Source organism: Perca flavescens, chromosome 17 (assembly GCF_004354835.1).
Source record: "Perca flavescens isolate YP-PL-M2 chromosome 17, PFLA_1.0, whole genome shotgun sequence".
NCBI lineage: Eukaryota > Metazoa > Chordata > Actinopteri > Perciformes > Percidae > Perca > Perca flavescens.
The window spans coordinates 16095926-16113235 of record NC_041347.1 but is presented as its reverse complement, the minus strand read 5'-3'; the positions used below and the strand labels follow the sequence as shown (position 1 = coordinate 16113235).

General features: G+C 42.2%; 1 protein-coding gene across 2 annotated transcripts in view; it reads right to left on the bottom strand.

The window, feature by feature from the left end:
- dst (dystonin) overlaps positions 1-17310 on the bottom strand; it is a 104408-nt gene that overhangs the window by 31409 nt on the left and 55689 nt on the right. For both annotated transcript variants that reach the window (XM_028603345.1, XM_028603344.1), the window contains 22 exons: positions 12896-17065; positions 12649-12795; positions 12330-12545; positions 12107-12250; positions 11783-12019; positions 10620-10772; positions 10275-10508; positions 9872-10156; positions 8703-9251; positions 8248-8424; positions 7175-7298; positions 6388-6596; positions 5927-6244; positions 5632-5798; positions 5348-5504; positions 4731-4857; positions 4493-4543; positions 3352-3587; positions 3090-3219; positions 2538-2737; positions 1925-2423; positions 92-1560 (listed from right to left, as the gene is read on the bottom strand). In XM_028603345.1, coding sequence (XP_028459146.1) covers positions 92-1560; positions 1925-2423; positions 2538-2737; positions 3090-3219; positions 3352-3587; positions 4493-4543; positions 4731-4857; positions 5348-5504; positions 5632-5798; positions 5927-6244; positions 6388-6596; positions 7175-7298; positions 8248-8424; positions 8703-9251; positions 9872-10156; positions 10275-10508; positions 10620-10772; positions 11783-12019; positions 12107-12250; positions 12330-12545; positions 12649-12795; positions 12896-17065 — 9999 coding nt within the window. The remainder of the gene's footprint in view (positions 1-91; positions 1561-1924; positions 2424-2537; positions 2738-3089; positions 3220-3351; positions 3588-4492; positions 4544-4730; positions 4858-5347; positions 5505-5631; positions 5799-5926; positions 6245-6387; positions 6597-7174; positions 7299-8247; positions 8425-8702; positions 9252-9871; positions 10157-10274; positions 10509-10619; positions 10773-11782; positions 12020-12106; positions 12251-12329; positions 12546-12648; positions 12796-12895; positions 17066-17310) is intronic.

Genomic DNA, 17310 nt, shown 5'->3' with positions numbered 1-17310 from the left:
ATCACTTATCATTATTTAACCTATTGAATTAAATGAAATTCCATGTTTAAGCCTAAATAACAAAATACATGCTAAATTGAGGATACCATACCTTAAAGGCCTCCAGCTGTTGGTTGATGATATCTGTCTCCATGCCGACTGCCTCCTGCGATGCCTCCTTGCCCACAGCACTGCAAAGTTTATCTTCCACTTGGCGGAGTTTACCATACAACTCCTCCAGTTTGGTGAGAGTGCTGTGCACCTGCAGCTCTCTGCCTTTAGCCCTGTCCAACAGTTTTCCACACTGCTTACTCAGAGCATCCAGATCTCTCTTCAGGCCTAACAGGTCGGGTGAGGTTTCACTCTCTAGCATCTTCTTACAGCTGTCTCCAGCGTTGGCTGTGTTGGCCATCAGCTCTTGCAGTTTAGCCACAAAGCTCTGAATGCTGTCCTGCTGTTCTTTAAGAGTGCCCAAGTCAAGATCCACAGGAGCCATGCTGTCCAGTTCATCATCCAGGTCTGTGAAACGGGTAAACATCTCACGGATACGGTTTTGGAACTGCCCAATACCCTGCAGTTTACCCTCCATGACTTGGCACGTCTTCTCTAGTTTCTTGTTAAGGGTGCTATAGTCTTTTTCCACGCTGTCAGCCTGCAGTAAGAGGTCTGTCACTCCATCAGCATCAGGGACATCAACCACAAGCTCCTTGGCCAAGTTCTTTAGGTGCTCTACTTGGTTCTGCACTCCCTCTAAACTCTTCTGCTGGGCTTTCATGTTGGTCAGGTTCTTGTTGCTGTGTGCCTGCACTCCCTGTGACTCATAGGCATCCACCTGCTTCTTAGCCCCCTCAAGCTGACCCTTTGCCTCTTTATAGGCATCATTAAATTCCTTAACTGTGTGTGAAACCTTCTCCAGAGACTCCCTTTTGCTCTGCAGACTTTCCACTATATTGTCCACTCTTTTGCCAATGCTAGCTTTCTCCTCTTTGATAGATTCAGTGTCTGTGTTGGCCACCTCAAGAAGGCCATCTGCAGCCGTGTTGAGCTGCTCCACCATCCCTCTGTGCTTGTCGACATCCTTCTGGAGAGCTTTAACCTGAGAAATTGAGCTCTCCACAGCGATCGGATCAACAGTGAGTTTAACTCGGCCCTCACTAGCTTCACACTCTTGGATCCAAGAGCTGAGCTTCTCTGCATGCTCCTGATACTTCAGAGATTTTTGCAGAGCAGTCTGAAGTTTGTCAGCGTGCTCTACACAGCTCTTCTTCATCTCCTCCCAGTTGGAAGAAAGCGTAGTCAGCTGCCCTTGTAGTGCCAACTTTTCTGCACCGTCAGTGTTCTGCAGAAGCATCTCCCCTTCACCGGTGATTGTGTTATAAGCTTTCTCATGTTCACTGAGAGCCTTTTGGAGTTTACTGTGCTCCTCAAGGGTTTGCTGCAGGATGTCCACTTTGGCAGAGATGGGCTGGGGCTTAGACTGTTCCTGGAGCTTCTCACCCAGCCATGACTGGAAGTCTTTGGAGGTCTGATGGAACTGCTGAGAGCTGGCAAAGGTTGAGTTGAGCTGCTCGATCCGTTTTGCTACAACAGAGAAATGTGGCAATTAGTGAGTTAAAGGCTGCAACACCTCTTGTGCAAAAATTGGAACCAAAAAGTAGCTAGGAATATTGTTGCATATGACTTTTTTATTCCACATTTCTGATATACTTTAGTGGACAGTCATGGTAAACGATACAAGCCAAATATAAAATTGATAGTAAAAACTGTTGACAAAAAGCCAGAGTTTGAATACTTTACAAGAGCGATTGTGATTACTACAATTTAGCCTGTTGGGAAGTTGTTGTCATAGACTATATATATTTTAGTGTGACTTAACACAAATAGAATCTGTCTTTCTTTCCAAACATTACAAAATTACATTATTAGGTTAGGTTAAAAGGCAGACCTGCTTTCTCTTCCAGCTGTTTGAAAGGCTTGCTGACACTCTCCAGCTGCCTGACCAAGTCTGCTTTGAGATAGTCCTCAGTCACCATCGCTGTGAGCTCTGCGTTGATGGCCTCAGCCTCCTTCAGCTTCTTCTTCTCATCTCTGAGCTGTGCTGAGATGTTATGGACATCCTCCAATTGCTTCTTCACAGCATCGGGCTGGGTGCTGTGGCCCTGATGGTTGGTGAGTTGATTCTCCAGCTGAGTGGCAGTCTGACTGACACTCCTCAGTAAATTCTGAAACTGCCCCGTCTTTACCACGGCCTGGTCGATGAGGCTGTCTCGCTGGTCCAGCTTTCCTGTGAGGCCTTGCCACTTCTGGGTGACGCCAGCGAGCTGCTCCCTCACCAGCTTCCCACTTGAGGGGTCCTGGTTGCTTGAGGAGCTCAGGATGGCAGAGGCAGCTTCCTCCAGTTGCTCATATTGAGGTTTTCGGCTCTTAAATTCATTCTGGAGGATCTGGTTGGCAAAAATGAGTCAAGATGAACATTCCTTCAGAAAACCACATAACATTCTGGTTCTTTAGAGATGCATAAGCCTCAAGTTATTCCCAACAACATGCACCATGCTTACCTGAACTTGTTGCTTCTGCATTTTAAGCATGTTCGGGTCTATCGAGAGGGGTCCGAGGACACTCATCATCAGCTCTTTCTCTGAAAGCCACTGACCAAGCTGCAGCTCAGTTGTTTGGAAGATGTCCAGGTTTTTGTTGGATTGCTCCAGGTGCTGCTTCCTCTCCTCCACAGAGCTGCTGATATCTGCCCAAGCAGCGTCTGAGCAGGAGGGCAGAACATTCACACCAGTCTGCATTAGTCAGCATAACATCACCTTTCTACCCACTGTTCTCGTAGCAATCCTCCCACTGCGCAGGACTTGGCACTACAAATGTGTTAAGTTAACTGCTGTGGCAGAGAGCAGGTAGTGAGACACTTTCTGTATGCATGTGACTAGATGAATACTAGTAATATAGCAGGTCTAACATCTCATACATGTATATGTCATTTTGTTAAAGCCTTTATTCAAAGACCAGTGCTGTAATGAGATCAGTGGGATCCAACAAACCTCTGACAGTTTCAGTGACATAAATTACCTAGGGCCATCTGGAGACAACACCTTGGTGCATACCTATTTCTGCCAACATCTGCTTCCATTTTGCTGCCTCGGGGGAGTTCGGATGAGTCTTAATCAAGTTGAGAAGCGTCTCTCTTAGCTTCTGGAGCTGCTCCTGCTTTTGCTTCATGTCATCCTCAAATGCCTGAGATAATAAAACAATGCATAACTGCTTGAATCCTGTGATCTCATTCAAAGCAAAACAAACAGTGAGGACTGTGTGCAGTTTGAGAACATAATTAAACCATTTGCTGAGCGACAACAAGACTCTCTGTACCTTCTGCTGTTCAAGCTGTGTTTTCACTGAATCTTTCTCTGTAGTTGCTTTGTTCCAGGATGCTGCAGTCTTTTTCATGTCCTTCAGCCATGTCATCATGTTGTCTGTCTCCTTTTGGGCCTCTTTCAGTTCCTGCACCAAACTACTCAGCTCTGCTGCCCGACTCTCCAGCGTTTCCCCGAGGCTTGTGTATCCTTCTTTGACGAATGACATGTTCTGCTGAATTAACATCAGCTCTGTGGACGTCAAAAAGAATTCTATCAAGTTTCCTTACCAGGAGTTTATAGGCAAAGTATCATCATCATGAGGTTATGATACCAGTGAGATACCATTAATATAGTAGCCTTATGGTACAGTATGTTCAGAATATGAGTTAATTAAGTAACACCCACTCACAGCAAATTGAATTGAAGCATTTTTGGAAATCAGTGGCTCTTATCCCAATAAATGATGAATTCCACTAATATAAACAGGTTTGTTCTGGAGTGGCACATTCGAGTGATTTAAGAGAACTTGTGCATTTACCAATACGAGTCGTATGAGTCACGCACAGTCTGATTTTCTCCGCATGTTTGACTTAAGAATTATAATGCCTAATTTGAATGAATCTGGAGTTTAAATAATAATGTGCATAAAGACCTTTTCCTTTTGTTTATATTTTATTGCTATGTATTTTGGCTTGACAACTAGCCTCACAGAAAACAGTAAGAGCGTCATAGATAAGAATACAAACATGTTACTGCATGAGGACCAATAAATGTAGCTCTTATCTTATCAATTGTCCTCCCTCTGTGTGTAAATTAATGTTTGGGCCCTTAAATGTCGATTAACTTGCTATCAACTGATGAACTGAACTGATGAAAAATGATGAAATAACTCACTCCCTATGAAGTTTGGCTGAGGCTTAATTGCTCAATTGGGACATTAAAAAAGCAACAAACTCCCTCTGTCTAAGTTACTTTAACTTTATTACTCATAATTTGAACATAATGTTACAGTGATCTTCAAAAGTTGCTATTTGTTTGACATAGAGCCCCCACAGCCATAGCAGTGTTTTGAAAACCAGCCATAATACCTACACAGCACACCACAAACAATGTATTTACACAGCAGCATCCACATACTGTACACACTTGATTACCTTTATTGGTTAGGTAGGAATGGCTCGCTGGACCACCACCATTAGTAAGAGCTGATGCAAAGACATAAGACAAAGCTTGTGTAAAGGGCAGGCAGACTATCTAGGATTGTTGGCACAAGATCTTTCCATGGTCTCTAATGGTTAGGGAGTATACAGTACTCAGAAGTGCACCCAAACACCATGCTTCCCATTCCACTGATTGATTCAAACATGTGAGGTTAAGTGTGCTGACGATTACCTGACTTGTTAGGGGCCTTTGTCTTGGCGGGAGATGTGAGGAAAGTCATGAGGCTGCATAGTGCTGATCCTTTACTGTTCAGGTCTTGGACAGCAAGGTCTTTGGATGTCCACTCATCTAACAATCCCTGATTAATCAGACAGATACATGTTATCATATCACATAAAAGCAAAAGCTGATGTTTCAAAATGCAAGTGAGAAACGGGATAAACAAAAACAATGGATGATTTCGCATCTGTGGGTTTTTTATTTTTTGTGCTATTTCAGGATCTACTTTTGTGATCTTTTCTGTAACATCTTGTGAATCAAATAGTCTCTCTGCTGGACAACATGGTGTTTCACTCACAGATCTATCCTGTGTAAACACATACCATCCATCTGTCATTAGTTGGCAGAGAAAGCAGAATAGGATGGTGGAGAGTACAGGGAGGACAGGACTATAATCTATTAAAACACACTTAACATATATCTATTGCAAAACACACTCTTCTACTGTGCCAGATGCAAAGTGATACATGAATTGCTTCTGTTCCAGCACTTAAAGTTCAGTTAGACAAAATATATACAGGAATAACTCTTGTCTCTATAGTAGACTTTTTATTTATTTTCTGACTCACAGTGACTATCTGCAGATCCTTCTCTAGACTTTCCACACTGCTGCTTAGCTGAACCGCAGGTACTTTCTCATTTGTCTGCTCCAGCCACTTGGTGAGAGCGCTAGCTGCAGATCTGAACTCTCCCAGCTGGTCCTGACAGGATGATACCTCCTCTTCCCTGTAATAGACAAGAATCAGTCATATCGCGCATCCATCTGTACATTATACAAACAATATAAAAGGATGTTATTTTTGTTAAAAGTGTAAAGACAAAGACATTTTTCCCCTCCCCTGTCCCATCTTACTTTTCTTTGACAGTGTCTTTGAAGGTGCTGAAAATATTTGAGAGATTGTCCATCTTGCTCTGGATCTGGGCTTTGTTTCCATCAGGGCTTATTTCAGACAGCTCCATGGACAGAGTCTGCAGCTTCTCCAAATCACTGGCATGTTCAGCCATCTCAGCGTTGGTGTTCTACAGTGAAATTATAAATGTAATTCTTTGCCGTATAAACTAATGTCTTGATGAAGATGTAACATTACTGAAAGTGTACAAAAAAGTTATCCATTTATGGTCATGAACAGCGTCAGCGGTATAGTTACCTGCATTAGCTGGTAAAGTTCATTGAAGGTTTTTCCTGGCCCGTCTGTGTCGTGTAAATCTTGTGAACGTTTCACAACAAACTGCTGAACTTTATCTGCGACCTCCTCAAACTGTTCCACCTTTTCCTTCAGCTGCTCCAGCTGGGAAACCTTTTGCTTATGCTTGTCACAGGCGTTAGAGAAACGCTGGGAGAGAGCATCCATCTTAGATTGCAGAAGTGCAGCAGCAGAGGGATCTGCCGTCTCCACAAACTTCTTCACCTTGGCTTTCATGGTTGAGATGCTGCTCTGGCGACTTGCTATGTCCTGCTCTAACGCCTTAAAAAATACAGGACGGAACAGTTTTAATGGCTAAATAAAGTTAATATAGCTGGGAAAAAAACAAAAAATTAACCATTGACAGCACAACATAATACAATATCTAGTTATTGGACTGCTGAAATGATGACAAGAATACATACTACTTCTTTGCTGAGGATATCTCCAATGGATGCAGAATCCAGGGGAATTTGTCCTTTCTCTTTTACACTGGCCTCCACTCCCTCCATCCATCCCATCATCTCATCCAAACCGTCCTGCACACTCATTGAGCGAGTCAGGGTGATCTGCAGTTTCTCATTTCGATCACTCACAGACTTGGACAGGTTGTCGTAGCGTTCAACTATGTCATCTACAATGCAGGTCAACAAATCAGGTTATGTTTAAAACTGAACAGTTTCTCATTGTTAGGGACGCAGAAACGTATTTGGAATTTATGAATTTCTTAAGGCGTTAAGTGTGGCAAGGGATAACATTCACTAAGATTTTGGTAGAGTAAAAGCATTTTTTAAGTGTATGCCAAGAACCTAATGATTGGAGAGAAGGAATACAAATTAGACACTCCAAGAGCCATATTTCAAACTCATAACTTTTGGAAATTTTAGAAAAGGGGTGGACACTTTGGGGTATGATGACATTTTTGGAGAGTCTGTTTGATTAACAACCTACCTACTTACAAGTAACAAGTTGCAAGGCAACATGTTGCAGGGCAATGAAATTTATGTACTTGAAATACTTTATTTGGAACTTTTCTCAAGCATTTCAGAGTAATTTCAATATCTGGCATCTTTCAATTTGCACATTTAAAGGTTGGAATCCTAATTCCACTATTTAAGTGTCAATGATAACACATACAATCATATAAAGTCTCATATTCTGTATTCTGTAGAGGGTGCAACATTTGGATCCCTACTTGGATTTTTCCCTCACCTACTGTCTCCTGGATATCGTCCGAGTTGCTCAGCAGGTCTCCTTCAGATGTTATCAAAGACTCAGCTGCTTTGCGTAGTGTATCAATAGCAGTCTGATGTCCTGACATCTGACTTTGTAGGGCCTGTGGATCAATAAGTAAGACGAGGTCAGAGAAAATAAAACTGTATCCTCATAAAATAAATGTCCTTTTTTACTTTTGTACTGTACTGTACAGATTATGCATTTAACCCGTGTGGTGGATTAAAGATAAAAAAGTAATGATGTGCAAGCACGTCTGGATAATAAATATTGAGTCATTCCACAGATATGGTTGGATGTACCTGTCTGCCTTGGCTGTTACAATACAGAAAGGCTTAGGATTCTTTGCAGTGATTTGTAACCAAAGCCAAAAGTACAGTGTTCCTTGGTTGGCCCACAGGCGCCTCTTATCTGGGCATATCTATGCTGTAAGCCACTACCTCCCTACAGAGAAATGTTCAAGCTAACTGCTGCCAAAAGCTTTGACAGAGACAGCATCGTTTCTTATCCTCCTGTAGGAGTATGTAGGCTTTGAATAACCAGAGTTAAACTATTCACATGTGGGTTTGAATTTGAACACAGAGCTAAAAATAACTATGTTGCACTAAAGTCAGTGGAAACACTGTATATGGTAAGGCAGGTCTACTGAGCCATGACCTTATGACCCTGCCAATGCTCCAAGTTCTGCACATGTTACTTCTTAACAAAGGAATTCTTTATTTCTTTACTTGGATTATTCACATCCTAATATCCATTAAAGATCACTTAGATTCATCTTATCTTATCTTAAAGACATCTTTTTGCAGCCTTTTTGAACTGTAACTGTTAAAATTCCAACTCACCAAAATGAAATCACATGGGAGGAAAGATCAAAAGTTTTTTTTTCTTATGACTCTTGTGTTAGCCTCAAAAATTAGAGAGGCCTCACAGAAATATGAAAGAAATGTATAACAAGTTAAAAAAAAGACCACAATTGGAGATAAATCTGAGCTTTGAACTCGATACCAAGACGAGGCCAAAGCTTGACAGCCCTGGCTTGCACGTTTTCTTGCCTTGGTCTCCTCCAGCTGTTTCTGTAGTGTTTGTGGGTCAGCTGCTATGGCCTCTGATTGCTGCTTTCTCGCTTCCTCCTCTGAGCTGTTCAGCCACTTCAAAAGACCGGCGCTCGAGTCGTCATATTTCTTGTATTTGTCAACCACATCTTTCAGGTTGTTGCCAAGCTGATTACACTGAAACCAAGGAAATGAAATGATACGGTATGTGTGATAAGATATTAATTAATTATAAACACATAATTAAGTACACAGGCTCAAAACATGAAGATAACAATGAACAATGTTCAGTGTGTGTCAGAGAAAGTTGCAGTTTTCCATCTGACCTTTTCACAGTGCTTACAGAAGATAGTGTGACGCCTTAGTTTTTAATGAAGACAAATGCTCCCACCTAGTGGCAAGAATAAGTCAATGCAACCTCTCAAGATCCATTTGATCAACTGCAGACATAGTACCTGTGAATGTAGTGTTTTGTATCTGCTGGCTGCTGAAGCCAACTTGTCCTTGACAGCAGAACAAGTTCCTGAAGTATCCACATCCAGCAGAGCGTTCTTAGCCGCAGAGTTAGCCAGTCCACAGGCGTTAGCCACATCCAGCACTTTCTGTCCTGACATGGTGATGAAGCGAAGGTCCCCTTTGTGGGAAATCACATCTTCTGAGAAGCTTTTCTGTCGCTGGTGTTTATCGCTCAGGATATTGAGGGAGCTTGCAGGAGCGCCCAGCTCCTCTATCTCTCCCTCCGCCTGGTCTAACCAGCCCTCAAACTCCTCACAGTCACCCTGGAACTTCTTCAGCTCCTCCTGGACACACTGCACCTGCTTCATCTGCTGTTCAGCCTGTGTCAGCGAGGCCTGGTAGCGCCCCTTCAGCTCCTGGATGTTCTTCTGCAGCTTCTCCTTCTCCTCCGGAGACAGCACGTTGGCCTGCTTGTCGAGCAGAGCCTGAGCTGACTGGGTGGCCATGATCAGATCCTGCTGCTGGGACAGAATCTCCTGATGACGGGCCTGTGAGAACAATAAAGCCTTGAGGACACCATACCAATACATACAGCTGCAATTATATCTTTATTTACATTTCTTAAACAATATAACATGATTCATACTAAAAAAGAAATTCTTTAATATTTCATACTTTTTGGCTTTATTGGCTTCAGCTGTTTCTCTTCATCTAAAACTTCAAGTCTGTTAAATACTATTAAACTAAATTTTTATCTATTTTTTCACCCATGTAACCCATCTTATCACCTTCATCTTTTCTAATGGCAAATCATATTCTAATTAGAAACTATTTTCAGAAAACCAAGATGTAGTTAACTCTTTAATTTTCTAATAAAATTAAATTTTGGAGCTTTTATAATTGTTGCCATTTTAATTTCCATTTCACCATACTTAGAAATTGATTATAACACTGAACTTTGAAAATGTCTTTGCTACTTGTGTCTTTCAACTTCAGATGCATAAGCATGATCATCTGCCTCAAGTAATGCCCTGGGATCTTAATTAACTTGTGCACTGTTGAGAAACAAAGTCTGTGCCTGTAAACACTCCCACGTGTAAGTATGAACTGCTGTGGAACAAACTTTAGAAAATTCTTTCTCTACATTTTTGCAACAAACAAATTGTACCTTGACCCTGTCATACTGCTTATCCAGGTCAAAGGAGCCGTTGTTCTTGCCGCTGGTCTCTGTGCCAAAATCCTTTTCAGTGGTCTGTAAAGTGTTTCCATTGGCATCGTCATCCTCTCCTATCAGTCCTGTGGCCGAGGTTTCTTTAGGCAGGTTTCCATTCTCTTTACTTATATGGTCAGTTTGATCCAGACGGCTCTCGTTTTCATTCCCTATGTTGGATATCCAGTCCAGGAGACCTTCGATTTTGTTCTTACTTTCTTCAAGACGCTCAACAGCTGCTGCCTGAAAAGACAAATGGATTTAACAAAATACTGAATAGTGAAAAATCAATAGAATACGTTGCCATTTAGTTAAGTAATAATTTAACACGCACACATGTGGAGGTAATCTGAACTCTGACCTTTTCACTCTCCTGTTTTATGGCTGTGGTAACAACCTTCTCCAAATCTTTCCTGGACTCCTCAGCCCGCTGGTTGATGAGCTTGGCTCTGCTTTTGGCCTCTTCCAACTTGCTCTCAATTACGGCGATTTGATCTGGCATTAGCTTGCTCCGGTTTTCCTCCAGAAACTTTTTAGTACTTGTGATGACCTCATTCAAAGCACTGGCGTTTGTCAATACATCTTTTTGCAGGGCCTTGAGATCAGAAAGGAGGAATAGTGGGGTTACGGAATAAACCGATTATAACTTATGAAAACTTGGACACATACTGTGCTTCTCAAAAAGCAAAGAGAGCATATTTCAAACCTGGTGCTCCTGCTGGTACTGCTGCAGGTCTGTGACACACTCAGCATTTTCAGCCTGTTGCTGATGACCGATCAGATGGTTTTCTGTCAGGGTGAGATTAGCACACACTTCCTCCAACTTCTCTGTAAACTCCTTGTGTTTCTCCAACAAAGACTGTCAAACGAGAATAAAAAGACACCAAGTAAATATCTTACTTTGACATCAAAAGGCTTCCATTAAACATATCCACATTCAAAAACATTCATATAAAACAAACCCCAAAACCCGACAGTGTTCACATAAAGGCTTGTTCCTATGGTCTGGGAACACAAATGGCAAAACAAGAGAGGAGAAAATATTCAAGCACTTAAATTTAACATGCAAATCTTTTCCTTCATCATAATAGTGTAAAAATCTAGTATGCTGTAAACATGCTATTTCGCCATTCGCCACTTTGGTCTTGCAATGGTAATAAGCACATTATGTCCGGTGTGTTAATGGGTTTGTTGTGGGTGAAAGTGTTCCAACAGAGAAGGTGCATTGTGTCTTCTGTTAATTGTTCACTGGTGTCTTGAAGGCCTGTAAGATACAACCAGCACACAGAGTTAGTCTGCAGGAGCGATCAAGCATGTGAGCATGCAATGTTGTTACATTTTCTAAACAATTAAGGCATTCACAGTAGAACCGCCCAAATCTGAATTCTGGAAACAAAAGCCAATAATTCACTTCAGAATACAATTATCAACAAAACAGTCAAATACTATGGTAAACACATAAAACCCTGGGATATTGTGTGTTACTCATTACTTGGAAAAAGTAAAAAAAAAGTTAAATATCTGTACATAGTTTTTTGAACTGATTAATCATTTTTGTTCTGAAGTCTGAGGTTCAGGCATCTCATTCCAATATCAAAAATTGTGTACCAATAATGTAAAACACATATGTGAAATTCTTAATGTCTGAATAACACGTCATTGTTGTTAGCTCTCACAGTTGTGCATGTGCTCATTCAATGTGTTAGAGTTGACCTATATATTCCTATGCTTAAATCTGACCAGTAACATGGCTTATACAGCCCAATCTACATGCAAGGTAAGCATTCATTATCAAGTACACCAAAAATGTACAGTTGTTGTTTTTTAGGTAAACATCTGTGATATTTTGTAGTATAGCTACAGGCAGACCTTGTCCTGGTTCTCCCTCTCCCTGGTGTCCAGTAGGACATCTAAGGCACTCCTCTGGGTACCAAGCCTCTCTGTCTGATCCCTGAACGCACGTTGAGTGGTGCTGAGGAACTTGAGGAGGAAGCTGCTCTGAGTTGGACTCAGAAACTGAGCGTGCTCAGAAATAAAGCACTGGATATCAAATGTGACATCCTCTAACTTGATCCTGGCTTCTTTTAGCAGACTGCTCTCCGTGTCCTGGAAGAAAAGATGGAAATATGCAGAGTATGTTTCTGTAGTTACTGTGAATATTGGATGTTTTGAATTACATATATTTAAAGATACCCTGTTCTGTTTGATCAAATGTTTCAGTGTGTCCACATCACATGGGTTAAGATCCACGTCACACATTTTTGAGTTGTTTCGGATGAGGCCCGTGAGTTCATCAAGATCACCTAGATGTTTCTGGTACGTTATTTCCAAGTGTACCTAAAATCAAACATACGTAGTCAATAGTTGATGCAACTGTTACATCATTGTATTTTAATCACTAGCAATGAACACTGACCTTTCCAGTTTCCATTGCTTGAATTAGGGAGTGACTCCTTTCTGCACACATTTGGGAAACAGCAGTAAAATTTGGCTCTAAATCCTGATATGTCGAGGCTAAATCGTGGTGGATTTGTATGGGAATATCCTCATCAGCAGAATTCACGAGGTGTTTGGCTTTCTCCATATCTGCCTTTAAAACACTAGCCAGCCTAGAAAATTGGGAGTCCAGAGACTGGATAAAAAGGGACATTTGGTCAGGAGCTAATGCATAAATCTATATACATAAGTGAACATTTATGAACATATAATATTGTTTGATATTGGTAATTTCTAACCTGAAAATCCTCTATTTGAATCTGCAGTTCTTCCATGTTGTTCCCCACGGGTGCCTGGATTAAAAGGTCTTTTCTGACATCTTCCAAAACATCAGCGTGATCCTGCAGTCTCCCAACACACTCCAAATAATCCTGGATGGTGAACAACTGAGGAAAAAAAAACACAAAACAAAAGAGAAGCAGATGTACTTAGGTCAAAAAACGAAGGCAGGGGTTAAGCTTATCACTGAAACAACATGAAATGTACCTTATTTTTAACCTTCTCAACTTTGCAGGCGTCTGAGCTGCCACACGACTGAGGAGACGGTTGGTGACTGGCTGCAGCAGAGCGGCAGACACCCGAGTCATCTTCTGCTGAGCCCTCATCTTCTCCCTCTGAGCTCTCCTCCTTGATGCTCTCCAGTGTGTGGCGCCGTTCCTCCAGAAAGTCACCCTGCAGGGAGTCACCCCCCAGGGCACTGTTTAGAGTGTCCATCACTTCCTGAAGCACTGAAAGGTCTTGGCTTGAGGAAACAGTCTTGAGAACCTGCAGCAGTTGCAGCTGGATATTTGGAGCATCAGGCTGCTGTGTCTTTTCACCGACTTTCTCTTCCTGCAGTATCTGTTCTGAGTTTTCTATTTCTTTGTTGTTAAATCTGAGGGCGTTTTGTTTCAGTAAATCCATGAGAAGGTCTGGATGACTGCTCTCTAAAAGTCCATGAGGTGGGTCTTTCTTGTGAAAACCACCTTCGTCTAAAGGTTGTGGAGCATTCTGAACTACAGTGCTTTCAGTGTCTCGAGGTTGTGCCTTTTGCGAATCACCCTTTGTAATAATTTCCTCCTCTACATCTACATGTGCCCTTACAGCATTAGAAAACACTGACGGAGCTGAAGAGGAAGCATCAGATGTAACACAGCTGTCTGACAGGAAATCTGTATCTACCTGGGGATGCTCAGAAGAACACACATCTAACCTTTTTTCCTCTGGTAGAATATACAATCCTAACCCTACTCCCATTACAGCTTCAGACTGTCCTAAGTTAAGTTCTGAAGCATTTCCACAAAAACCTGCGTTTTCTTTATCACTTGTCTCTCCTGTCTGTACATTTCTCGACACAGAGATCTGTTCCATATCAATGCCTGTGAAAATGTCCTCATGTTGCCTCTCTGGGGAAAGACTGCCTGTGCTCAACTCAACATCTTCTGCATCACTGTGCTGTGAACCTGACAAATCTTCATCAGCCAGTCCTGTTTCAACAGCTGGAGTATAGTGCTCTGAATCTTCTGCATCAAAACACTTAAGATTGATAGCATTTGCTGCGGTGACTTCATCGGAAACAATGGGTGACTGTGGAGATCTCTCCCCGACAAGCACACTCTGACCAGTTTGAGAGCAGCTGGGCTCAGATCCAACACTAAAATCGCTTTCTGAACGAAATGCTGCTTGCTGATGTAATGTGATTCTGCTGCCATCTTCTGTGATGTTGTTGTCATAGTTACCATTACCCCTTGACTCTGAGATGACTGCACTTTCAACCAAATCTCTGGGCGATGAGTAATCTATACTCGGAGCTGGCTCGCCGTCCAAAGGTGACTGAACTGCGCTTGTGTCATTCTCCGTTCTACTTTCCTCAGACAACACATTGCAGTGTGATGAAGACATGTATAATACACTCTCGCTAACGGTATTATTTTCCACCTGGGCATCATATCCCGCGATGAAAAAAACATTATCAATGGGTGAGCTGTCCAATTTAGAGGGATCAATATAAGTGGCATATTGAGTCTGGCTTTCTGGATCAGTGCTGAGCTCTTCAGTTCTGTCACTCAGACTAGATGAACGTGACTGGGTAGTTGGAGCAGCTTTTTCTATCACAACAGCCGTATCTGTCAGTTGGTTATTGATTACACCCTGTGAGTCACTGCCTTCAGCCGGTAAAGGCGATTTGTCAAAGTGATGAATACACTCTGAAGAAACCTGACTCCATGAGGCGGGTGAGATCATCGGAGACCCGTGACCACTAACTGAGAGAGGGGAATGATGGAGATAATTACTCAGCTCTCCTACATTTCCTGTTGTCTCACAATCTACCTCTGCACCTCCTTTTTCACTCTCTATCTCTTTGTTATCAGCCTCGTAATTAGTCAGATCAAGCATCATGACAGCAACCTTCCTCTCAGTCTGCGTGTTTCCAGCTTCGTTATTATTATTTAAATGCCGATTATGATCATCAGGGATGGAGTGAGTGCAGTTTTCCTCTGGGTAACTGCTGTCTTCGGGGTAGAAGTCAACACAGTCATCTTTAACTAATCCAGACTCACTGATACTAACGGTGCAACCAGACCTCGACAGGCTCTGCTGTTCCATATTACGAAGAGCAGTATTTGAGGATATGGATCCATCTGACACTGGCTGTTTTAAAACAGACATTGTGTCATCCTCATCTCCTACGACACTTGCTTTTTCATCTGACCGTAGGTCAAGCAGTTTCAAAACTGTCGTCTGGTCAACTAGGCCCTGACTGAGAGCTGCCTCCTGGTCATAACGCCTCCCAGAGGTGACATGTAAAATGTCTCCTTCCTCCATTTGTGCTTTCAGGAGATGAGTAGCACAGTCTTGCTCTTTGTCAACTAATACGTCCTGAGAGCATAAAAACTCATCTTGGATAATATCCGCACCTTCTGAATCACTACAAAGTGACTCAGCATCGTAGTATGGTAGTGTCTGACGGCACGATTCTACTAAACCCTCAGAGTCAAACATCCTTGACGGCGAGCCAACATTTGTTCTGTTTACAAAGCATAACGTTTGAAGAACTGAGGTCCCTGGAATATCAAGACCTTCACTGTCAGCACCTCCATCATCAATTTGGAAACTATTTCCACAATCTGGAAATTGGTCTGACTTGGTCCAATTTGTGTTGTTTTGACACACGGTTTCCTCCGCTACACCAGGCTCTGTGGTATCCATGTCAGTGTCATCATCATCTACTAACAATTCCTGTTTTAGAGCGTCTTCATCTGCGTATGTTTTTTTATCAAAGCTAATTCTTCCATTGGCTGAGGAAACGAAATCACCAGGATCAAATGTGTGTGGTGTGTTTTTAATTAACTCCTCCGTTTCCTCATTTATGTGCAGTGGTATGTCTGAATCTATCTGTTCTGGAAGATCACCAACATTTAAAGTCAGAGAAGTCACATTTTTCTCAGAAAATATTGAATCGTCAAGAAAAATGTTGACCATTTTACTAAGCTGTCTATCGAGTATTAGGACCCGCTGCCCGGATTCGGGCTCTATGTAACTGTTCAACATTAGGTAGGAGATGAATAGCTGCTTTGCCTCTGTTTGAGTAGGGATGTTATCAACTTTTAAGCAATCTGCAGCATGATAGCATCCATCAACCGTGAGTTTTCTGTACATAAGCCAAGATGAAAACTTTTCATTAAGGTGATCAACATCAGGAAACACATCAGGAATCCCTACGGATTTTAAAACCTCTGCTGTATAAATGTCAATGAAACCATTCTGAATGGCGGCGGCGATGTCGACCACCTCTGAATTTTCTGGAATGTAAAAAGCTGCTATTTTCTCCCGATTACTTAAGAGTGTGCTGGTAAACTCATCAGTGGTGATTTGATGGTCATACTGGAATGAGGTAGACACGGTTTGGATTTCCCCATGAGAAGGCAACACAAGTCCCATAAACTGCTGCTGATTGTCAAGCACAATGAGTGTGCTGCTAGATCTCATCAAATCACACTGAACGGCTGCATCCACTTTTAGCCCATCACCCATACCATCCTCTGACATGGTCTCCTGATCACTTACACCATCACAAAAATACCTCAAAGTGTTAATATCCCTCCCTGAAGTCAGTGATTTATTTCTGCTGAGGCACTTCAATATCAGTCTACTGACCTCACAAGGTTCAACCTCCTGCACAGGCTCTAAGAGTGGCACATCTTCAGCAGCTCTGGGATTCATTATATCCTGACAGGTCTTTTGCCTCTGCAGAATTTCTACATAGACAGAAGCAGGTATCAAACCACAATGAAAAGCCCTCTCCAGGGTCAGTGTGTCCCCCGTGTAGCACACCTTCAATCCATCACTGACTTCCTTCACCTCTATCATCTTGATGATCGGGTCTTCACACTTGGCCCCTTCCCTAGCTGCTGCTATGTCAGAGAGTGACACAGAAGAAACATGTGAACTATGTATGCACTTGCTTGCTTCGTTGAACTTTGGCAAGTGGTTCAGGGTGGATTTATAAACGAGATCTTGTTTGAAAGCATCGTCCGGGTCTAGACAAACATGCGGCTCAGACTGAAAAAGGTTGGAGTTTACCGCTTGGGCCTCTGGGAGGGTGACCCCAGTTATCCGATTGATTGGGCCACTACTGGATCTGGTCCCAAACCCTGCATCACTGGGTTTTAAATCCTAAAGAAATTGAAAATTTAACACATTACAGAACTGCTTTCAGTATCAAAATCTGTATTATCTATTATGAGTCAAATTTGCAATTCAAGTATTCAAAAGCAAGACAAAATGTATACTCACCACCAGACAAATATGGGCATGTTAAAACACCATATGCACAAGTGCAAGACTGCATCAGGGTTGCAACAGGAGAGCGATGGATAATACATTTAAAGCTATCATGCATCTGGGAATGCAGTATCCAC